The sequence below is a fragment of the Mobula hypostoma genome, chromosome X1, assembly GCF_963921235.1.
Source record: "Mobula hypostoma chromosome X1, sMobHyp1.1, whole genome shotgun sequence".
NCBI classification, from domain to species: domain Eukaryota; kingdom Metazoa; phylum Chordata; class Chondrichthyes; order Myliobatiformes; family Myliobatidae; genus Mobula; species Mobula hypostoma.
Genome location: NC_086128.1, coordinates 26,582,587 through 26,607,239, shown reverse-complemented (window position 1 = coordinate 26,607,239; position 24,653 = coordinate 26,582,587). Strand labels below are relative to the sequence as shown.

Sequence of the window (24,653 nt, the reverse complement as noted above, 5' to 3'; positions counted from 1 at the left end):
AAAGGGGATACCAAATGTTTTTTTCAGATATATAAAAAGTACACAAGAGGCAAGAGTATATATTAGACAACACACACAGAACACTGGAGGAACTCAGCAGATCAGGCAGCATCTAGGAAAAGAGTACAGTCAACATTTTGGCCCGAAACGTCAACTGTACTCTTTTCCTAGGTCCTCTAGCACTTTCTGTGTGTTGCTCGGATTTCCAACATCTGTAGATTTTCTCTTGTTTGTGTATATTAGACCACTGGAAAATGATGCTGAAGAGGTAGGAATGGACAAAGAAATAGTGTGAACAATAACTATTTTGCACCAGTCTTCACTGTGGAAGTCACTAGTAGTGTGCTGGATGTTTGAGAGAGTTGAGGCAGAAGTGAGTGTAGTTGCTATTACTGGGAAGAAGGTGCTTGGGAAGCTGAAAGGTCTGAAGGTAGGTAAGATACCTGGACCAGATGGACTACACCACTGGAAGGCGAAAGAAAGGAAATTATAGGCCAGTTAGCCTGACTTCAGTGTTGGGAAATGTTGGAATCCATTATTAAGAATGAGGTCTTATGGTACTTGGAGACACATCATAAAACAGGCTGAAGTCAGCGTGGTTTCCTTAAGGGGAAATCTTGCCTGACAAATCTGTTGGAATCCTTTGAAGAAATAACAGGCAAGATAGACAAAGGAGAGTCAGGAAGTTGTTTACTTGGATTTTCAGAAGACATTTTGGCAAGGTGCCACACATGTGGCTATTTAACAAGATAAGAGCCCACGAAAAGATACTTGCATGGATAGAAGATTGGCTGAAAGGGGCCTTTTCTGGTTGGCTGCCAGTGACTAGTGGTGTTCCACTGGGGTCAGTGTTATGACCACTTCATTTCATGTTATACAGCATGTCAATTATTTGGATGACAGAATTCATGGTTTTGTGGCCAGGTGTGTAGATGATACAAAGATGTGGGCGGTGGGGCAGGTAGTGTTGATGAAGCAGGGAGTCTGCAGAAGGATTTGGACAGATTGGGAGAATAAGCAAAGAGGTGGCAGATTGAATATGGTGTAGGAAAGTGTATGGTCATGCACATTGGTAGAAGGAATAAAGGTGTAGACTATTCCTAAATAGGGAGAAAATTCAAAACTCAGAGGTGCAAAGGGGCTTGGGTGTCCTTGTGCAGGATTCGCTTAAGGATAATGTTGTGTTCGACATTGAGGGAGAGTGCAGAGCACACCAGGATGCCAGCATGCAGGGTATTCAACTGAACTTTCTAGATAACCCAGCTTGTACAGTATGTGAACTCCTCCCATGTGGGAGTGGCTAACTTAGATAGGAATAACACTACATCTCCCCTTCTTGAAGCAAAGAAAAACTAGGTATGTACAGTACTTCTTGTTCATAGAACCGCATTGAAATTATAGTCACTGAAATTGAGTAACTATGCTCCTTACATAAACATAAAAAAGAATTACCAACACTATAACAGTCTTTCTCTGTTTTCCTCCTTTTATTCACCAATTCTTTTTTTTTAAAGAACAGTCTCATTTTGTGAAATATTTTCAACATTTGAACTCTTTTTAAAAACACTATATCTAACAGAGGTCAGGGTAGACTACCTGAATACTAGCAAAGTGAGAGGATTATTCTGCCTCTTTAGTCACTTGGCCTAAGCTATTGGGCTGTGGAGTGCATCTCTATGGTAGCACAGATAAACAACCCAATCAAAAACACCCAAACATTGCAATGAGGTTCAGCTTCTTGATGGCATGTCGTCCCGGTATTGGTGAGAAGAGATTCTGAACAAAATAGACGCCCTCTTTTAACTGTTCCTCATTTTTATGGATGGAAGTAGTAAACATCCCTTTCACACTGAGCTTATGTTTCTCTGGCCCCAAGAGCGCTTTCTTTGTTAGCGTAATGCCCGTTTTCTTCGCCAGTTTTGTGAACAGAACATCTGAGGACGGCTGTGACATCTGCCCCAGCGTCCATTTTGAACGTCACTGCCTCATTTTGCAACTGAACCATAATACACCAGCCTTGTCTATTTGGATCTAGAGCCCCAAGGAGAGTTCTCTCTTTCCTGAATCATAGTTTTCTTTGACCTTCTGAAGAACTGTTTTGAGTGACACTGATTTTTATAATGGCTAACTCTATTGTATTGGTGGCATTTCACTTCTTTTGCTGGACAGAGCTCTTTGACATGGAATGCAGACTTGCTGCTTCTCCTGCAGTTGGACATTTTACCTGCTCTGGGTTTTGCTTGTCTGTTTTGTTTGAGCTGAGCTCTACTGTCACCTCTTTCTGTAGTCTTTCTGGCAGCAATTGTTTGTACCCTTCCTTTTGTACAGCTTCTAGCCTTACCTGAGCATTGTTTTCGTACCTCAGTTCTGCTTGTTGCTGATGAAGATTCTCACTCCGCCTGGCCATAGTAATAGCTTGCTCTAGTGTGAGATTTGCGTACAACTGATGTCTCTCTGACAATTTAGTGTCTAGTAACCCGACAACAATCCTGTCTCTAGTGAGCTCATCTCTCAGATTTCCATATGCACAGTTGTCTGACTGGGCATACAATGCTGTGATGAAGTCATTTACACTTTCATCTCACTCCTGTTTCCTAGAATTGAACTTTACCTTCTCATACATCACTTTTTACTTTCTTGTAAAATACTCTTTGAATTAGTCCTGCACTTCTTGTACTCCTTTTTCTGAGCATCTGTCAGTCCAAATCCACCCATGATGTCATCTGCTTTGTCACTCATGCAGTATATCAGTGTACTTACTTGATGCTCTTCTGAAGCCCAAGTGAGATTGCTTGCAACTCTTAATCTCTCAATCTCTCAAAGCATCCAATCCATCTCTCAAAGTCCCCTTGTTAAGAGAAATCAAATGTCTTGGGGGGCTTTATTAGGTAAGTAGATGTGGGTTCTGCAAGTATTTGCTCCATTTCCCTGGTTGTTTGTTTGTTTATTATTTTATTTATTTGGACTATAAAAGTCTTCTTTTCTCTTCCAGAGAGTTTGACTGACTTCTCTGCTGTGCCTGTGTCTCTGTGCACCTCTCCGGGCTAGTGGCCCACAGATTATTACAACGTATTCTAGCTTGTTGGGGATCTCACTTGGTCTGTGGCATCAATTCATCCATGATCACCCACTTCTGACACCATGTTGTGTTCAATATTGAGGGAAAGTGCAGAGCACACCAAGACGCCTGCATGCAAGATGCTCAATCGAACTTTATTGATAACAGTGCTTGTACAATATGTGAACTCCTCCCATGTGGGAGAGGCTAACTTAGTGAAATAGAAATAACACTAATAACTACCACTACAGTTAATTTGCAGTTTCAGTTGGTGGTGAGGAAGGCAAATGCAATATTAGCATTCATTTCAAGAGGACTAAAATATAAAAGCAAGGATGTAACGCTGAGGCTTTTTGCTACTGTGCACCTGTAATACTACTGTGACACTGTAATTTCCTTAGGGATCAATAAAGTATCTATCTACCGATAAGTCATTGGTCTGATCGCACTTGGAGTATTGTGAGCAGTTCTGGGCCCCTTATCCACGAAAGGATGCGCTGACATTGGAGAGGGTCCAGAGGAGTTTCACAAGAATGATTCTGGGAATGAAAGGGTTTGAGGAGTATTTGATGGCTCTGGGCTTGTCCTTGCTGGAGATTAGAAGAATGAGGAGGAGCGGAACTCACTGAAACCTATCGAATATTGAAAGGCCTAGATAGAGTGGATGTGGAGAGGATGCTTTCCTTAGTAGACGAGTCTAGAATCAGAGAGCACAGCCTCAGGACACAAGGACGTCCCTTTCAGAACAGAGAGGAGAAGGAATATCTTCAGCCAGAGAGTGGTGAATCTGTGGAATTCATTGTCACAGGCGGCTGTGGAGGCCGAGTCACTGAGTATATTTAAAGTGGAGGTTGACAGGTTCTTGATTAGTCAGGGTGTCAAAGGTAATGGCAAGAAAGCAGGAGAGTGGCAGAGCCATCTCAATGGGCCAGGTGATCTAGTTCTGCTCCTAGGGACTTGAATTTGAGTTGTAAGAGTGTGTGTATTCTGGGCCCAGTTAAGTCATTTATTTTATCATCAGCAAAGACTTTTCAACTGCCTCAGCCAAGATTGAATGGTGAAGCAGACTCAATGGGCCGAATGGCTTAATTCTGTTCCTATGTCTTATGGTCTTATCTCCTCTCCCTCATCCCTTTCCTCCATATCCTCTCTCCTTGCCCCTCCCTCTCCTGGTCTGCCCAATGATGAACCAAATGACAGAGGTTGGTTAAAGGTATCAGGTCTTTATTTTTTGCAATTCCCATTGCAGAGCCCTCTCCTCTCAGGCCATACACCTGTTCCCTATAGAAACACCCCCACACCTAACACCCCCCCAAACACTGATATAAAACCCCTCACTCCTCACATTGGCAACGACAGACAAACAGGACTTGAGCAGTGAATTCAGACCCCAGTCACTGAGTGATCTCTCCCCCTGCCACATACCCAGATGTGTGCAGGGGGGCGGTGGTTATCATGGTTCCCTTCCCTACACACCTCCTGTTCCCCATTAACAAAATCTGAGGGCCTCCTGTACTGTCAGCGGTTCTCCAGGGAGAGGCAATGGGGAGGTTGGGGAAAGGGGCGAGGCGGGAGGGGAAGGGATGAGGAGGGAGTACAAAAGAGATGCAAGGCAAGGGGAGGGAGATTTAAGAAAAAGGGATAGCAAAAATGGGGGTCAGAGAGAAGGGATGATGAGAGGAAAGGGAGAGTGGGTTCAGAATGTGGACCTGAGTTGAAGATATAGAGAAAGGCGAAGAGAGGAGAGGAAACTGTAGGGAAAAAACCAGTAGAAGAATAAATAAATAATTCCTTTCGGGATGGGTCTGGGACTGACTGCCCATCCCACCCACCACCAGCTTCTTCCACGTTTGGCACCTGAGGTCTTCACAGAAGAGGTTGTGTCTGGTGAGGCAGCCTTGATCACTGCCTTGATCTAGCCCCACCCCTGCTAAGGGGTAGAGTGGGGTATTGTGGAGGGTGGTCTCACTCACACCCCCCACACCCCTTGGTTATTGTTAGCTGGGGCAGGCACACGGTCCAAGGAAGTAGGTCAACATCTCCCCCTTGCCCTTGACCTTGACCAGACCTCGGCACTGCAGCTGGTACCCCTTGGATGCCAGGACCTGGTACACATCACGTGTCACCTGTGAGGAGTAGGGGGTGAGGGAAAAGAAGGCAGTAAGTTAGAGAGGGCAGATCTCCCCCAGAGACCCCCACTGCCCCGAGACCCACTACCCCATCAGACAGCACATGATCGGGGGGGCTGGGGTGGGGGCGCAGGTTGGATCCATAATTGGCTCAACGATATGAAGCAGAGGGTGATGGTTGAGGGACGTTTCTTGGATTAGAGGCCTTTGTCTAGTTGTGTGTCATGGGTCAGTGCTGGGATCTTTGTTTTTTTTGTTATTGAAATAAACAATTTGGCTTGCTTAGTGAGTTTGCAAATGTCACTAAAATAAGTGATATGATAGACATTGGAGGTTATCAAAATCTATAGAGAGATCTTGATCAGCTGGGTGAGTGGACCGAGGACTGCAAATGAAGTTTTAATTCGAAGCAGTGTGAGGTGTTGGAGCTTGGGAATCAAACCAGGGTAGGAGCTTCACAGTGGAGAACAGAGGTACATAGTTCCCTAAACGTGGAAGACAGGGTGGTGAAGGCTGGCCTTCATCAGTCAGGGTCTGAGTACAGAAGTGGGGATGTTATGTTACAGTTGTACAAGACATTAGTGAGGCCACACTTGTGTTCGGTTTTGGTCGCCCTACTATAGAAACAATACCGTTAAGTGTGCAGAGATTTATGAGGATGTTGCCGGGACTCCAGGGACTGTGTTATGGAGAGAGGTTGGCTAGGTTGGAACTTTATTGCTTGGAGCATTTAGAAGTGTATAAAATCATTTGGGGCAGAGATAAGGTGGGTGGTCAGAGTCTTTATCCCAGGGTTGGGGAGTCTAAAACTAGAGAATAGAGGTTTAAAGTAAGAGGGGAGTGATTTTACTGGGTCTGAGGGGCAACTGTTTCACCCGGGTGCTGGTTGAAAGTTGTTTCTCGGTCTGGAGACCTGTTTATAATGCTGAGCTGTACGACTCAGCTGTCATCCAGGTGACCAACTTGGAGGTGAATGCACAAGGTGTGGTTAGGAGGTTTGAGGATGATTCCAAACTAGGTGGTGGTGTTGACAGTGTAAGGTTACAAGGCATCCCAGGGGGAGTGGGTGTCCTTGATCAGCTGGGAATTTGGGCTGAGGACTGGCAAATGGCTTTCAATCCAGACAAATGTGAGGTTTTGCACTTTTGGATGTCAAACCAGTGTGGGACATCTACAGATAAAGGTAGGGTCCCAGTGAGCGTTATGAAACAGAGGGACCTCGGAGTGCAAGTGGATAATTCACAGGTAGACAGGGTGATAAGGAAGGCGTTTGGTACGCTGGCCATCAGTCAGGTCACTGAGTACGGGAGTTGGCACATTGTACAAGACTTGGAATATTGTGTTCAGTTTTCGTCAGCCCCGTTATGGGGAAGATGTCTTTAAACTAGAAGGAGTGCAGAAGAGATTCACCAGGATGTTGCCTCGATTTGGACTTCTGAGTTATATATAGATTAGGATTATATTCCCTGGAACATAGGAGATTGAGGGGTGACATGAGAGGCATAGACAGGCACGAGCCACACACACAAAATGCTGGGGGAACTCAGGAGGTCAGGTAGCATCTATGGAAAAGAGTAAGCACTCGATGTTTCAGGCCTGGCTGAAATGTCAACTGTTTACTCTTTTCCATAGATGCTGTCTGATCTGCTGAGTTCCCCCAGCATTTTGTGTGTGTTGCTTGGATTTCCAGCATCTGCAGATTTTCTCTTGCTTGTGAAAAGCACATAGTCCTTCCCCACCCCTCCCCCAGAGAGGGGGTCCTAAAAAAAACAAGGACCAGATTTAAGATGAGAGGCAAGAGATTTAAAAGGAACGCCAGAGACAGCTTCTCCACACAGAGGGTACCAGAAGCACTAGTTGAGACGGACACATTAGCAACGTTTAAAAACCATCCAGATAAGTACAAGGGTAGGAGAGGTTCAAATGCAGGCAGCTTGCCGGCCAATACAGTCGGCATGGACCAGTTGGGTCAAAGGGCCTGTATTGACTCTATTACCCTCAGTCCTATCTGCACCACATCCCGTCACACAGAGATGGGAGCACGTGGCCCAGGTCAACTCTCTCCCGTTACCAAAGTGACTGGGTGTCAATGTCTGCCTTCCCCTACTGACCTGGATCTTGTTGGGGACTCCGGTACTGTCCATACGACTGGCAACGTTCACTGTGTTCCCCCAAATGTCGTACTGAGGTTTCCGAGCCCCGATCACTCCCGCGACCACTGGGCCAATGTTCAGTCCTGAGGAGGGGGAGGGGCTGTGAGAACAGTCCTGGGCAACACAGCACACTCACCGACAAAACACACAGTGATGGTGAAGAGTGTTTATCCCAGTGTGTGTGTGTGAGAGAGAGAGAAACTGAGACCGAGACCGACAGACAGAGAGAGAGAGAGATGCCTCCTCTGTGTGTGTGCGCCAAGACGTGTGTGGCTTGTGTACCATGTGCAGAGAGAAAGTGAGAGTGAGAGAGTGAGAGTGAGAGTGAGAGAGACCACGAGAGAGAGAGAGCGAGAGCGCGCCATGGCAGAGCGTTCCAAAAACATATAAAACGTACGTCAGCCCAGACTACACCAGTGTACCCCTGCCTGGTAGGGGTCAAAATAATGCACTGTTTGCAACAGTGACTTTTCTATTGCCCATGGTGGGTTAAAATGTAAAAGACGTGTTGAGGTGAGTTTACCAGGTGTCATTCGTTCATTAGCATAGCTAACATTATTTAAACTAGCTGGCCGGCTGCTAAAGAGCTACTCTATTGCAGACATCCCACCTCTCCCGGAAGTCTCCCGCAAATTGATGGTGCTACCTCCCTGATATGAGTTTTTGCAGGGTGGGATGTCTGAGATAGATAGAGATGCCTCCTCTGTGTCTCCAGCATCCAGCACTCACCGATCTTCATCTGGAAGTTGTTGAAGGAATGCTCGTTGATGTACTTCATCTGCTCCATCAGCCGAGTGGCATAATCGGCCAGCGCTGTGATGTGGGACTTGTTCACCTTATCGTAGGTGTTGTCGTTGAGTCCCGAGGCAGCCATGTAGGTGCTGCCAATGGTTTTAATCTTCTCCAGCTGCCTGAACTGCTCCTCACTGATTATCTGGGGACCAGAGCAGCAGGTTAACGGAACTCAGCACGTGTCCCTCTGCATCTGGTCCACACAGCCACACACACACACACACACACACAGTGACCATCTCGCATAGACACCATTACATAATTACCACATTCTCCCTCACATACACAAAGAGCACAAAAATAGGACCTTTGGCCTATCCAGTCCATGCTGACCAACATTCCCATCTAAACCAGTCCCACTTGCCCATTGCCCATGTTTGGCCTATATCTCATCCACCAAACTGCCGCTCATTGGACGTTTTTTTTGTTTTTGCACCATTCTGTATAAACCCCAGAGACTGTTGTGCGTGAAAATCCCAGGAGATCAGCGGTTTCTGAGAAACTCAAACCACTCTGTCTGGCACCAACAATTAGTCCACAGTCAAAGTCACTTAGATCACATTTTTTCCCCATTCTGGTGTTTGGTCTGAACAACTACTGAACCTCTTGACCATGTCTGCATGCTTTTATGCAATTGAGTTGCTGCCTCATGATTGGCTGAGTAGATATTTGCATTAACGAGGTGTACCTAATGAAGTGGCCACTGAGCGTACATGGACACACAGAGACATGAGCAGACAGATACACAAAGAGACACATGTACAAGGATACAAACACAAAGATGTACAGATGCACATGGAAACAAGTAGACACACACACATCTACATGTAAACAAGGGTCTATGTGGATACACACTCAAATATAGACACAGACACTATCTAAATCTGGGGTTCCCAACCTGGGGCCCATGGACCACTCAGTTATAGCATAAAAATATTGGGAACCCCTGATCTAAATGATAAACACAAGAGATTCTGCAGATGATGGACATAAGAACATAAGAAATAGGAGCAGGAGTCGGCCATCTGACCCATCGAGCCTGCTCCGCCATTCAACAAGATCATGGCTGATCTGGCCATGGACTCATCTCCACCTACCTGCCTTTTCCCCATAACCCTTAATTCCCCTACTGTGCAAAAATCTATCCAACCTTGTCTTAAATATATTTACTGAGGTAGCCTCCACTGCTTCATTGGGCAGAGAATTCCACAGATTCACCACTCTCGGGGAAAAGCAGTTCCTCCTCATCTCCGGCCTAAACCTACTCCCCCATATCTTGAAGCTCTGTCCCCTAGTTCTAGTGTCACCTACCAGCGGAAACAACTTTCCTGCCTCTATCTTATCTACTCCCTTCATAATTTTATATGTTTCTATATGATCTCCTCTCAGTCTTCTGACTTCCAGTGAGTACAGTCCCAGACGACTCAATCTCTCCTCATAGTCTAAGCTCTTCATCTCTGGAATCAACCTGGTGAACCTCCTCTGCACTGCCTCCAAAGCCAGTATACCCTTCCTCAAGTAAGGAGACCAGAACTGCACGCAGTACTCCAGGTGCAGCCTCACCAGCACCCTGTACAGTTACAGCATAACCTCCCTGTTCTTCAATTCAATCCCTCTAGCAATGAAGGCCAACATTCCATTTATCTTCTTGATAGCCTGCTGCAACTGCAAACCAACCTTATGTGATTCATGCACAAGCACTCCCAAGTCCTTCTGCATAGCAGCATGCAGCAATCTTTTACCATTTAAACAATAATCTGCTGTTTCACTTTCCCTTCCAAAGTGGATGACCTCACATTTACCAACATTGTACTCCATCCGCCGGTCCTTTGCCCACTCACTTAACCTATCTATATCTCTCTGCAGACTCTCCGTATCCTCTGTACAATTTGCTTTTCCACTCAATTTAGTATCATCAGCAAACTTAGATACACTACACTCAGTTCCCTCTTCCAGATCATTAATGTATATCGTGAACAGTTGGGGGCCCAGCACTGACCCCTGTGGCACACCGCTCAACACTGATTGCCAATCAGAGAAACACCCATGTATCTCAACTCCCTGCTTTCTGTTAGTTAACCAATTCTCTATCCATGCTAATACATCACCCCAACTCTATGCATCCTTATCTTATGGAACATTTTTTTATGTGGCACCTTATTGAACACCTTCTAGAAATCCAAGTAAATAATGCCCACCTGTTCCTCTCCATCCACTGCGCTCGTTATATCCTCAAAGAACTTCAGTAAGTTTGTCCAACAGGACCTGCCTTTGCTGAATCCATGCTGTGTCTGCCTGATGGATCCATTTCTTTCCAGATGCCTTGCTATTCCTTCTTTAATGATAGCCCCAAGCATTTTCCCAACTACAGATGTTAAACTACTGGCCTATCATTACCTGCCTTTTGCCTACATCGTTTTTTGAACAGTGGAGTGACATTTTCTATTTTCCAGTCTGCCAGGACCTGCCCAGAGTCCAGAGAATTTTGGTAAATCATCATCAAAGCCTGGACTAAACTTCTGACATTTCATTTGGTACCCTGGGATGCATTCCATCAGGACCAGGGGACTTACCTATCTTCAGGCCCTGGAAATCCAGAGCAATACACACAAAATGCTGGAGGAACTCAGCAGGCCAGGTAGCATCTGTGGAAAAGAGTAAACAGTCGACGTTTTGGACTGAGACCCTTCATCAGGACTGCCACTGCTGCAGGAACTGGCAGGTCAGGCAGCATCTATGAAGAGGAATAAAGAGTCATCGTTTCAATCCTTAGATGCTGCCTGACCTGCTGAGTTCCTCCAGCATTTTGTGTGTGTTACTCACCATCTAAATGAAGACCCACACCTCCACAACACCCTGAAACATAATGGATTGATTGTGAAAATGTGTCAAGTACACATGCAGCTGATTGACTGAGCCTCCTACAAGCGGAGGGCTCTCTCTGCTTTTTCTGCGTGGGTTTTCGAGTCCACGTTTTTGCCTCAGCGGGCCCGGTTCGTCACTCCCGCACTGCGAGTTGCCCGTGTGTACAAAGACTCAGTAAAAACATTTAATCCAACTCCGTTGTCATCCTTGCTCCACGCTCCCATAACACCCTCCACCCCCAACCTCCATCACCTCGTCGAAGTCGGCGATGATCTCGTTCAGGAGCCGCAGACACTCCACGCCCTCGTTGTTGGCCTCCAGCTCCACGTAGAACTCGGAGAAGTTGCTAATGGAGGCGAACATGACAGCCACGCACTCGCAGGACTGGTAATAGAGCTCGTCGTTCATGCGCTCGCGTGCCAGGAAGTGGGCGGCCACGTCCCTGGGCAGGATGTTGTGCAGCAAGCGCCGATTGTACGCCTGGAGCTCCTCCATCTCCTCCTTCTCCTCGGTGGCCTGCAGTGGGGACACGGTGTCGGGCGGTCAGGCAGAAGAGAAAGGGCATTCCCAGGTGTCGGACGTGGCGGAGGGTGCTGGGGGACAAAAGCCTTGGAAGGTGGCAGGGTGGTGAAGGTGGAACATGGGACATCTCCCTTCACTGGGCATGAGAGCAGAGGGGCGACGGGAGGTGACGGGCAGTGCTGGGGAACAGAAGGATCTTGGAAGGTGACAGGTAGGCAGGGTGGTGGAGGGGAGACCTGTCTTCACTGGGCGTGGGGAACAAGAGGGACCCTTGGGAAGTGGTAAGTGTGAAGAAGTCATAAAGAGATTTGCCTCCATCAGCCCAGAACGGTGGAGGTGGGGGGGGGTGGGGGGTCACTTGACAGCCGTAGCAAACCCTGGTCTGTGACACTGCTGCGGGGAAGTTCTTCACTGCACCTGTGCGCACGTGAACTTGTGCTGGTGACAGTGGACTCCACCCTGACTTTGAGTTGGAGTACCGTGTGCAGTCCTGGTCGCTGCTGGAGGGGTTGCCGGGGACTTTCCCCAGGAAGCTCCCTGGGACAGAGTGTTTCAGCTTCATGAAGAGATTGAATCTGTTCTCCCTGGAGTGGAGAGGTTCAAGAGGGGACCATGATTGAGCTGTACAAAATTAGGAAGGGTTCCAGGAAGGAGAGACTACAGGGAACCTCTCTCTGTATCAGGGATAGACAGGGGTGTATAAAGGAAGCGCTGGAGAGAGGATGCAGAGGAGATTTACCAGGAGGTTTCCTGCGATGGAGACTCTCAATTCAAAGAAAGATTAACTTTACTTGTCATGTGTACATCAAAACATACGGTAATCGTTGGTGCTGCAATAGCATTACGCTAACCTCTACGCTACTGTGCCACCGTGGAAAGTCTGGGTCTATTCTCCCTGGAGCAGAGTGGGCTGAGGGGGGACCTGATAGAAGCTTGGGATTGGACGCCTGTCTGTCAGGGGTAAAAGAGGCTTGTTTTTTTTTTATTGCCATTATTGAGCTGCTGTTGTTGCTTGCGTTGTTCTGCTGAGCATTGTGGGTATGATGCTTGGCTGGCGACAGATGCGAGGCGACACTTGCAGGCTGCCCTCAGCACACACCCAGCTTATGTTGGTTGCGAGCGCAAATGGAACATTTCAGTGGATGTTTTGATGCAAATTTGTACAGAGTTAGAGGGGTGCAGAAGGGGTAGATAGTCTTTGAGGGGTTCAGAGGGAGCAATGCTGGAGGAATTCAGTAGGTTGACCTCAAGGAAGAGGATGGCTCAGTTGCGTCCTCGCAGACTGACAGACTGAGGATCTGCAAGTCCTTCTATGCCGGTCTGTACGACGAAAAGGCCACAGAATCCACAGCCTCCCGCAACTTCCTCTCGTCTATCACGCAGGTCTTAGACGACGGCAAGCGGGAGAGTCTGGATCAGCCACTGACCCTGGACGAGCTGACAGGCTCCATCCGTTCCTTTGGGTCGGGTAAGACTCCCGGAAGCGACGGCTTACCGGCTGAGTTGTACTCGGCTCTGTGGAACTGGATGGGCCCAGACCTGCTGGAAGTGTACAACGCTATGCTTCTGGCCGGCAGCATGTCAGAGTCCATGAGGAAGGGCATCATCACCCTCATCTACAAGCAGAAGGGGGAAAGGGAGGACATTAGAAATTGGAGACCCATCTTTCTCCTGAATGTGGATTACAAGATCCTGTCCAAGGCTATCGCCAACAGGGTCAGGTCTGCTCTGGGACAGGTGATCCACCCGGACCAAACCTGTGCTGTACCGGGCAGGAAGATCTCAGACAGCCTCGCGCTGCTGAGGGACACCATCGCCTACGTGCAGGACAGCGGGGTGGACACCTGCCTGGTCAGCTTGGACCAGGAGAAAGCCTTCGACAGGATATCACACACGTACATGGCGGACGTGCTCTCCAAAATGGGATTTGGGGAGGGAATCCGGAATTGGATCAGACTGCTCTACACTGACATCCATAGTGCAGTCCAGGTCAACGGGTGGGAAACAGACAGCTTCCCCATCAGGTCTGGAGTCAGGCAGGGCTGCCCCCTCTCCCCTGTCTTGTTTGTCTGCTGCAAAGAACCCTTTGCGGAAGCCATCAGGAGGGATGAGGGCATAAGAGGGGTGACGCTGCCAGGCAGTGGAGGGACCTAAGTGAAAACCTCCCTGTACATGGACAACGTCACCGTCTTCTGCTCTGATCCGAGGTCAGATCGCAGGTTGATTGGCATCTGTGAACAGTTCGAGTTAGCGTCGGGGGCCAGGATCAACTGCACGAAGAGCGAAGCCATGCTCTTCGGCAACTGGCCCGACCGATCCAGCGTCCGCTTCACCATCAGGTCTGACCACATGAAGATGTTGGGGATCTGGTTCGGAGGGGCTGAGGCATGCAACAAGAACTGGCAGGAGTGGACTGCCAAGGTGAAACAGAAAATGGGACTGTGGGGAGGGCACTCCCTATCGATAACGGGCAAGAACCTGGTCATCAGGTGTGAGGTGCTCTCAGGGCTGCTGTACTTAGCGCAGGTCTGGCCCGTCCCCCGCTCCTACAGCTCGGAAATCACCCGGGCTGTCTTCAGATTCGTCTGGGGATCCAAGATGGAGTGGGTCAGACGGACCGTCATGCACAAGTCCCTGGACAATGGGGGCAAGAACGTCCCCAATGTCGCCCTCACCCTGATGGCCAGCTTCGTGTGTGGCTGCATCAGGTTGTGTGTAGAACCCAGGTATGTGGGCACCAAGTACCACTATGTGCCCAGGTTCTACCTGTCACCCTGGCTACGAAGGATGGGTCTGGCTCCACTCCCGCGCAAGGTCCCAGTCAGCTGGTCATTGCCGCCACACCTGTCCTTTGTAGGAAAGTTCTTCCAGGAGAACGCTTTTGACCACAGGGCCATCAGGCAGTGGTCGGCACGTAATGTCCTGCAGGCACTGCAGGAGAAGGACGCAATGGACACAGTGGGGTCGTTCCCTGAGCAGACCGTCCAGTTCATCTGGCAAAATGCCTCATCGCCAGATCTCACCAACAGGCACCAGGACCTCACCCGGCTGGCGGTGAGAGGGGCCCTCCCAGTCAGATCCCTCCTGTACGCCCGGAACGTCGTCTCCGCACCCCACTGCCCACGGGAGGACTGCAGTGAGGAGGAGTCTGTGACCCACCTCTTTGCACACTGCCAGTTCGCAAAGAGGGTGTGGAGGAGGATGAACGGGCTAGTGTCACGTTTCATCCCCAGCAGCTGCGTAACAGAGGACTCTCTGATCTGCGGGCTGTTCCCGGGGACGCACACGGAGACCAACATCCGGTGCTGCTGGCAGATCATCAACTCGGTGAAAGATGCTCTTTGGTCGGCCCGAAACTTGATGATCTACCAGCACATGGAGATGTCCGTGGGAGAATGCTGCCGACTGGCACATTCTCGACTGCAGGAGTACATGCTGAGGGACGCACTGAAACTCGGTGCAGCCACCGCAAGGGCCCGGTGGGGAAGGACCACGGTATAGGTTTCTCCACCCGTGGGAGTGGGAGGGGTCGGTGGGCGGGGAGTATACCCCTCAACAGTGGTGTGGAAAGGTGAACCAACAGGATGCCACGTGGGTGGCTAGAAGTGTGGAAATGTATAGACTATAATGGAGACATCTGTAAAGGACTGAGAGTCATTGAATGGTTTATTGTACATAATTTTATTTTTGAATAAAGTCTATTTTGAAATTTTAAAAAACTCAGTGGGTTGAGGAGATTCCGTGAGGCTGTAAGGAACTGAGGAAGGATTTCTTGATGCAGGGTCTCCACCTGAAACATTGACAGTCTCACTCTACCTCACAGATACTGCTCAACTCACTGATTCTGCCAGCAGATGGTGCAGTGTCTGGATTCTCCAGAGGTTCAGAGTGGATATGAGGGGGAAGCCTTATATCCCAATCGTGAGGGGGGGGGGGGGGTTTGGAATCTGGAACACAGTCTGAGGGTGGGGGAGGAAGCAGAGACTCCCACAACATTGGAGAGGTGTCTGGAGTAGCACTCGTATCACCAAGGTAGGGAAATTTACGGAGCAAGTGCTGGGGAAATGGGGGTTAGTACGGACACAAATGACCAGAAGGCCTGTCTCTGTGCTGTACAACTAGGACAGATGCGTGTGGACCAGGGCGGAAGGACAAAAAACTCCCCGCCCACCCCTGTAACAGCATTATGCTCACTGCTACAGACAAGTATGGACCTTGTGAGAGAGTATTAAACTGGATCAGGGCAAATGACAAGAGCATTAGGCAGGAACTAGAGAGAGTTCATTGGAAAGAGGTGTTTCCTTGTGGTTGTGTCTGAGAGGAGGATGCTGCAGGAGTTACGGAGCATTATGGACAATCCCTCTCACCCCCTCCATGACAAACAGAGGAGCACCTTTAGTAACAGACTGATTCCATCGAGGAGCATAACCGAATGCCACAGGAGATCCTTTCTCCCTGTGGCTATAAAACTCTACAACTGCTCCTCCTTACGTATGTAAGTATATAGTTTCATTGCACATCTGTATTCTGCACTTTAACTTTTTAATGCATATTTTGTATTTTTTTCACACCTCAATGCTTACATTTTGTATTTTTAAGTATATATTTCTGACTGAGCAACCTTGCAACAATAATTACCTTCAGGATAAATAAAGTTTTATCTTATCATATCTTAACTCATGACCTCTAGTTGTAATCCCACCCAACCAGAGTGGAAAAAGCCAGCTTGCATTTACCCTATCTATACCCCTCATAATCCTGTACACCTCTATCAAGTCTCCCATCAATCTTCTACATTCCAGGGAGTAAAGTCCGAACCTATTCAATGTTACCTTATAATTCAGGTCCCGGCAACATACTTGTAAATTTTCTCTGCACTCTTCCAACTGTATTTACACCTTTCCTGTAGGTAGGTGACTAAACCTGCACACAATACTCCAAATTAGGCCTCACTAACGTCTTACACAACTTCAACATAACATCCTATCTCCTGTACTCAATACATTGATTTATGAAGGCCAATGAGCCAAAAGCTTTCTTTACTAAAATGATGCATTCCACTGCAGGTTTCAATGTACATGTGACAAATACAGCTAATTGTTTTAAAAGAACTTTAATCTTTAAAAAAAAACTTTGAGCTGTAGTCACTCTCGCACTGAAAGGTCAGTTACCTGGAAGGTTCATTACTCAGCAACAAGTCCAGAATGGACCTTGCCAATATTTTCACATATCTCTGCCAATCCCATTTGCCCCATTTGGACCTTGTCCTTCTACCCCCTGCCCATCTGAATGCCCGTCAAACACAACCAGTGTCTCTGATTCCACTCCCTCCTCTAGCTGTAATTTCCAGATATCACCCATTCTCCGTGTGGGGAAACTTACCCCTCAGGTCCCCTTTGAACCTCCTCCCTCTCACCTCCTCTCGTTTCTGATACCACTACTGTGGGGGGAAAAAGATTCTGACTCCCCACCCTGTCTACACCTCTCAACCTCATAAACGGCACACATCTCTCCCTGTAACTAGAGACCTCCAGTCCAGGACAACACCCTGGAGAATCTCCTCTGCTCCCTTCTCCAGGACATCACATCACCCTCACAGCTCCCCTCCCGCCCCCAACCCAGACCTTCACACCTTCTCAATCTCCCCCTGCCAACCCATTTCCCACTTCCCCTTTGTCACCCCTCCCTATTTAGCTGGCCATCAGTCCCGTTCCCCATTCATTCCCCTCCACTCCCATTCCTCTCCCAGCCCGCCTCCTTCCCCTACCTCCAGCTTGCAGAGGGTCAAGCTGGGCTGTAGACTGCACCTGTCCTCTCCTTTCCCATCATTCTCCTCTCCTCTCCCTCCTCTTTCCCTCAATCTGTCCCTCACCCCCACCCCTTCATTCACTGGCCCTCCACGCCCTCGCTCCTTCCTCTCCCCTCATTAACTCGTTCTTTCCTCACTTGGTCCCCCCTCCGCCCTCCCTCGCCGGGAGCACTTTCCTTACCTGCAGCTTCCAGAGGAAGTCAAGCCGGCCCGTGGACTCCACCTGCTGTGCATGCAGGTACAGGACCAACATGGAGACCAACAGCACCATCGGGGTTACGTATTTCAGGGGCACCTTAGACACCAGCTCCTCGCTGCAAAACGGCACATACAGAGAGGTGGGGAGAATGGGAGAGGGTTAACGTACGTTCCATCACAACCCCATCAACCACATCTCCCATCTTGGGAGTCACCACCAAACAGGGAAACGCTTCTCTACAAGAGCATGTCAGAGGCTGGGGATCCTGTGGTGAGTGACTCCTCTCCTGACACCTCAAGGTCTCTCCACTACTTGCCCGGATGGAGTTAGTCCATGCACTCCACATCTGCCACGTTACTTCTCCGCCGTCTGCAGGACAGCAGTGTGATGGACAAAGCAGCCCGCTCAATTGGCACTCCATCCCACCTCCACTAAACACCCTCCCACACCACAGGCACACACAATACACCAATAGGTAGTCAATGCCTGGACTATGTGGACGGCATCTCCTAAACCTCCACCTCTTCTGCCCAGGAGGACTTGGTGGGGGTGGGGAACACTCTCTGCCTCTCCCGTACCATCCCAACCGGGAAACACATCAACCATTCCTTCACAGTCTAAATCCTGGGAACTAAAGCAATTCGACATGTCCTCGTCAACTTTTACCAATGTTTATCAATGTGCATAGAAAGCATTCTGTCTGGGTGCATCACTGCTTGGAACGTCACTGTGACACAGCTCAGCACATCACGGAAACCAGCCTCCCCACCGTGGACTCTGTCTACAGTCTCACTGTCTCAGTGAAGCAGCCAGAATCATCAAAAACCCCACCCACCCCAGACATCCTCTCTTCTCCCCCCCCCCCCCACACCATCGGGCAGAAGATACAAACATCTGAAAGCACTTATCACCAGGCTCAAAGACATCTTCTATCCCGCTGTTATAAAATTATTAAATGGTCCCCCAGTGAGATAAGCTGGACTTTTTGACCTCACAGTTTCTGTACTTTCTCTGTAACTGTGACACTTTATTCTGCATTCTGTTATTGTTTTACCTTGTTCGACCTCAATACATGGTGTAATGATCTGATCTGTATGAACAGTATGGAAGACAAGCTTTCATTGTATCAGTGCACATGACAATAATAAACCAAGTCCAATATCTGCCCACCACACCACATGGACTGCAAGGGTTCGCGGAGCTGTCTCAGGTAAGGGGTGGGTGGGGGTGAAATGGGGAAAGATGAGGTTCCATCAGCAGGAGACTCACCAGGCCGAGGTGTCGTTGCTGGTCCTGGGGAAAGAGCAGAGAGGGAAGACATGGTCATTCAGAGCAAAAAGCGGCTGGCTATACAGCCCAGCTCAGCTGACAAGTCTGAGAGGTCCATGGACCCCAGGGTAGGAGATACGACGATGGCAGGGAGGTTACACGACAACACTGACCAGGAGGGAACATGGGCAGAGCAATGGCAGCTGGAGTTTAATCCTGGTCAGTGTGGGGTGATACAGTTTGGAGAGCTAGGCCATGCACAATGACGTAGGTAGACAGAGTAGATGTGTGGGCTAGGGTTTTCCTTAATGTGGAGAGCAGTGGGTGCCTATAAGGTTTTGTCAGGGTTGGTGATGGAGGCAGATATGATGGACATGTTCACGATCAACACACACAGAAGGCAGGAGGAACTAAGAAGGTCGGGCAGCGTCTGTGGAGGGAAATGGACAATCATCGTATCTAGCTGAGACCCTTCAATCAAGACTCTACAAAGTAGGCACATGAGTGTACAGGAAAAGGAAGGATATGGACACAGTGTAGGCAGAAGGGATTAGTTTGGTTAGACGTTTAATTGTTGACTTCAGAAAGGGGGCCAGTGCACATTCTCCTGTCTATATCAATGGTTTTGAGGTCAAGAGGTTTGAGAGCCTCAAGTTTCTATGCGTAAACATCACTAATAGCCTGAGGAACAGATGGATCTCAGTGTACAAGTCCAAAGATCCCCAAAGGAGGAAACACAAGAAGGAATATAGGATACTTACCTTTATTAGCCAAGGTCACAGAATATGGAAGCTAGGACTTATGATGCAACTTTACAAATCATTCAGCAGTTTTGGGCTCTGTATCTAGGGAAGGATGTTTTGCTCCCAGAGAGGCTCCAGAGGAGGTTCACAAGAACAACCCTGGGAATGAAAGGCTTGATGTACGAGGAACGCTTGATGTCTCTGGGCCTGTACTCGATGGAGTTCAGAAGGATGCAGGAGGGAATCTCATTGAAACCTCCCAGACGCTGAAAGGCCTGGAGAGAGTGGATGTGGAAGGGTCATCTCCATCAGTGGGAGGCTCCACGAACCTAGGGTGCAGCCTCAGAGTGAATAGACCTCCCTTTAGAACTGGGATGAGGAGGAAGATCTTCTCGCAGAGAGTGCTGAATCCATAGGATTCATTGCCACGGGGTTGGTGAAGGTCAGGTCATTGGGCATATTAAAGGCAACAATGGATGGGCTCCTGATCGGTGAGGGGAGGAGTTAAGGGTTTTGGGAAGACAGCGGGAGAATGGGGTAGGGGGAAAGATCGGGGATTGGGGAGCATGAGAGGGTGGGGGGAGCTGAGTTCCTGGTGGCTGGTGGGACTCACAGGGTGTTGGCCATGACCAGGAGGTCGAAGTTGTTGAAGAGGTTGACTTTGGGTCCCTCGGCAATGACCATGTAGATGCCCTCGATGACTGCCATGATGACCAGCTTCCCAATGCTGCTGATCTGGAGGAAGGCAGCACATCCCAGCAGGGAGAGAATAATGCTGTAGGTGAAGTACTGTCGGGGCGAGGGGGGAGGAGAGGGGAGGGTGAGAGGTGAGAGGTGAGAGGGAAGGGGTTGGGTTGAAGAGGAACAGAGGAGTGGTTGTGAAGGAGGTTAGATGGAAGGAACAGAATACATTAGAGCTGGGAACCAGTCCCATCTTCCTCAGCGTGACGCTCCCTCCTCACTGCCCCTCCCACAGCGTGACGCTCCCTCCTCACTGCCCCTCCCTCGGCGTGACACTCCCCACTCACCGTCCCTCCCTAAGCGTGATGCTCCCTCCTCACCGCCCCTCCCACAGCACAACACTCCCTCCTCACCGCCCCTCCCACAGCGTGACACTCCCTCCTCACTGCCCGTCCCACAGCGTGACACTCCCTCATCACCGCCCCCCCTCAGCGTGACGATCCCTCCTCACCGCCCCTCCCACAGCGTGACACTCCCTCATCACCGCCCCACCCACAGCGTGACGCTCCCTCCTCACTGCCTCTCCCTCAGCGTGACACTCCCTCATCACCGCCCCCCCTCAGCGTGACGATCCCTCCTCACTGCCCCTCACACAGCGTGACACTCCCTCCTCACTGCCCCTCACACAGCGTGACACTCCCTCATCACCCACCTCAGGAAAGCTGCAGACGGGGGAGCTTCCCCCACACAGATTCTTCTCATCCCCCAGGGTGATGTTAAGGGTGCGGAGGGAACAGGCGTTGACCATCTGCGGGGACACGTTGTGAATCCGAGCCACACACTCACGAAGATCCTCCGAGCTGCAGGAGAACTGGGGAGGAGCAAGACCAAGAGTAAATGTCTGATGCGCCGGGGCAGAGAGCTAGAGAGACAGGGAGAAGGGGTGAGGGCTGGGGTAGGCGTGAGGGACGGGTCGGGGGAGAGGGTGAGGGAGGGGGCGAGGGAGGGGGCAGGAGGGAGGAGGGAGGAGGGAGGGATGAGGGCTGGGGTAGGCGTGAGGGACGGGGTGGGGGAGAGGGTGAGGGAGGGGGCGAGGGAGGGGGCAGGAGGGGGAGGAGGGAGGAGGGAGGGATGAGGGGTGAGGGAGGGATGAGGGCTGGGGTAGGCGTGAGGGACGGGGTGGGGGAGAGGGTGAGGGAGGGGTGAGGGAGGGGTGAGGAGGGAGGAGGGAGGAGGGAGGGGTGAGGGGTGAGGGAGGGGGTGATGGGGGAGGGAGGAGGGAGGGATGAGGGGTGAGGGAGGGGTGAGGGCTGGGGTAGGTGTGAGGGACGGGGTGGGGGAGAAGGTGAGGGAGGGGTGAGGGAGGGGTGAGGAGGGAGGAGGGAGGGATGAGGGGTAAGGGAGGGATGAGGGGTGAGGGAGGGGGTGATGGGGGTGAGGGAGGGGGTGATAGGGTGAGGGAGGGGGTAATGGGGGTGAGTGTTAGGGGAAGGGAGTGAGGAACCACCCACCATGTTGATGAAGGCAGCCAGGAAGAGCAGGGCGACGCTGAGGACGCCGACCGCGGTGCTGTTGACCCGTGACTGCACGATCTTCTTGGAAAGGCGCTGGAGCGGCAGCACAAAGAGCTGTGGTGTGGGCGGGGAGGTCAATGAGGGCTGAGGAAGAGGGTCCATTGACCACACCCTCTAGCAACCCCCACCCTGAGTATTCCCCACCTCAACAACAGGGTCACCCCTTCCCTGACTACATACCTCCTCACTGCCTCAGACTCTCGCCACCACTATGCACTCAACCCCTCCCTCACCTCTCCCTTCCTCTCCTCTCCATTCCCCCTCTATTCTGCCCCACCCTCCTTGCTCTCCCTCTCTCTCCCCCACCATCCCTCCTGCCTCAGCTCTCCCCTCTTTACATCCCTCCACCTTCCCTCCCTTCTACAGAGGCACCACTCCGTCATACCGAACGCCCCAACAACACAGGCACAGTCAGTAACACACATGCACAGGCGTATAGTGAGACACACACACACACACACACACACACACACACACACACAGTCTCTCTCTCTCACTCCACAGGCACAGCCCTTCCATCCCAGGCAGCATCCTCATGCCTGTCATAGGCCCCCCATTTATATCGTAACGCATAGGGACACACACACGCACAGATACACAGGGACACGCACAGATACACAGACACACACACATACAGGGACACACGCAGAGATACAGGCACACACTGAGGGTGAGCACACTAACACTGAAAGAGTTGCCCCCTATACACGGACAGTAAGCACACTGGACAGGGAAGGGTCTGTACCTGTGAAGCCCCCCTGTACTCACACTGTGACAAGAGTAGACGGTGCAGATGTACAGGATGCCGAACAGCACCAGGGAGCAGCAGAGGAAAGAGCCCAGCATCAGGGAGGAACTGTGGGGTAGAGGAGGAAGGGTGAGGGAGAGCCTAGCGATGGGGGCCGGGTTCTCCCACAGTCAGAAGAAACAACAGGCCACTTCCCTTGATCTGTCCAGCTGAGATCATCCACCTCCCACCACACCCCCCGCCCCCCGGCATCTCGTAGGGGAAGGGCTCCCCAGGCAGTCCCCAAACCCCTCCACTCCCTCCTCTGGAAGGTTGGAGACCAGGCTGGGGGCCTCTGTGGAGATCTGGGACTGGGGTGGGAACCTCAGCTTCACAGCCCAAAGCCCCTTGCCAGTGCTGGGTGTGGGGGCAGCGGAAGGGAGAGAAGGATATCAGGTGTAGGGTGGGGGAACCCCCATCTCACAGCCTGACAATCCCAGCATTATGGTCACGCTGAGACAATGCACTTTGTTCATCCGCTGCTCTGTACTCGTAGAACATTAGAGTACAGAACAGACCCTTTGGCCCACAGTGCTGTGCTAACCTTTTAACCTACTGCAAAATCAATCTAACCTTTCCCTCCCACATTGACCTCCATTTTTCTATCATCCATACGCCTAGCTTAGAGTTTCTTAAATGTCTCTAATGTATCTGCCTCTATCACCACCACTCTCTGTGTAAAACCCTACCTCTAACATCCCCCCTATACTTCCCTCTAATCACCTTAAAAAGTCATAGCTCATTCAACCCACCCTCATAAGACATGCTCCTCAATCCAGGTAGAATCTTGGTAAATCTCGGTAAATCTCCTCTGCACCCTCTCTGAAACTTTCACATCCTTCCTCTAATGAGGCAACCAGAACTGAACACAATATTCCAAGTGTGGTCTAACCAGAGTTTCATAAATTCTCTGTTTTCATTTCCTATTAATTTGATTTATTATTGTCCCACGTACTGAGATACAGTGAAAAACCTTGATCTGCATGCCATCCAGACAGATCATTTCACTGCATCAGTACGTCAAGGTCCTCGTTCTCGCTATCTTAGCAATGGGGAAAGATTTCCCACAATCTACTTTGTCTATGGCCCTAACAGTCATGCAAGCAGGCAATAAGGTGCAAAGGCCACTACGAGGCAGATTGCGAGGTCAAGAGTCCATTTTGTCGTACTAGGGGACCGTTTAGTAGTCTGACAGCAGTGGGACGGCTGTCCTTTAAGCCTGATGGTATGTGCTTTCAGGATTTTGTATCTTCTGCCCAATGGGAGGGGTGGGGGAGAAGAGAGAAATAAAGAGAGGTTGGTTAGTAGTCTTGCGGAGTGAAATCTGTTGGTCTCTGGCAGCAGTACAGTGCAAGACTTAAAAATTACGATGTTATAATAAATACATTAATTATCCAAAAGATGTGTTCATGAACCATTCAGAAATCTGATGGCAGAGAGGAGGAAGCTGTTCCTGAATTATCGAGAGTAGGTCCTCAGGTTCCTGTACCTCCTTCTCAACTGTAGTAATGAGATGAGAATGTGAGAGATTGCACGGGCTGGCCCTGGAGTGAAGGAGGCTGGAGGCAATGGTGAGCTTCCATGGGTGTGGTTGGTCAGGGAGATGCTATTGGTGAACTTGAAGCTCACAACGCTACCTCAATGTACCTGTGCACGTAAGACACTACAGTAACTTGCAGCACAGATTAGTGCTCTCCATCTCTAGCCTGGATTCAATGTTCTTCTGCAAGATGCCTCAGGGCTTTCTCCGTCCTGTTAGTCAATTGTCAGGAGCATCTTGCACTCTCAGAACTTCCAACACACAGGCATGGTTGGCATGGGTGAGTTGGCCCACAGGGCCTGGTTTTGTGCTATATAACTCTGAAGGTGGAGGTTGGGGAGGGGGTGAGGAAGAGAAGGAGGGATCGAACCAACTGCTACAGATGTACTGTTGGAAATGTCCTGACTGGTTGTATCACGGTCTGTTACAGCAATTCGAGTGCACAGGAATGTAAGAAGATGCAGATCAGGTGTTACCAACCTGGGGTCCACGGACCCCTTGCTTAATGGTATTGGTCCATGGCTTAAGAAAG

At 50.0% G+C, this 24,653-nt stretch overlaps 1 protein-coding gene across 1 annotated transcript in view; it reads right to left on the bottom strand.

Annotated features, from left to right (window-relative positions):
• Positions 1-5,055: 5,055 nt before the first annotated feature.
• The window catches only part of LOC134340499 (adenylate cyclase type 5-like), a 41,108-nt gene continuing 21,510 nt past the window's right edge, over positions 5,056-24,653 (bottom strand). Inside the window, exons 7-16 of the mRNA XM_063037808.1 lie at positions 22,563-22,650; positions 21,732-21,848; positions 20,933-21,091; positions 20,153-20,328; positions 18,797-18,820; positions 17,510-17,642; positions 11,250-11,513; positions 8,070-8,274; positions 7,299-7,423; positions 5,056-5,184 (exon numbers count right to left, since the gene is read on the bottom strand). Coding sequence (XP_062893878.1) covers positions 5,056-5,184; positions 7,299-7,423; positions 8,070-8,274; positions 11,250-11,513; positions 17,510-17,642; positions 18,797-18,820; positions 20,153-20,328; positions 20,933-21,091; positions 21,732-21,848; positions 22,563-22,650 — 1,420 coding nt within the window. The remainder of the gene's footprint in view (positions 5,185-7,298; positions 7,424-8,069; positions 8,275-11,249; positions 11,514-17,509; positions 17,643-18,796; positions 18,821-20,152; positions 20,329-20,932; positions 21,092-21,731; positions 21,849-22,562; positions 22,651-24,653) is intronic.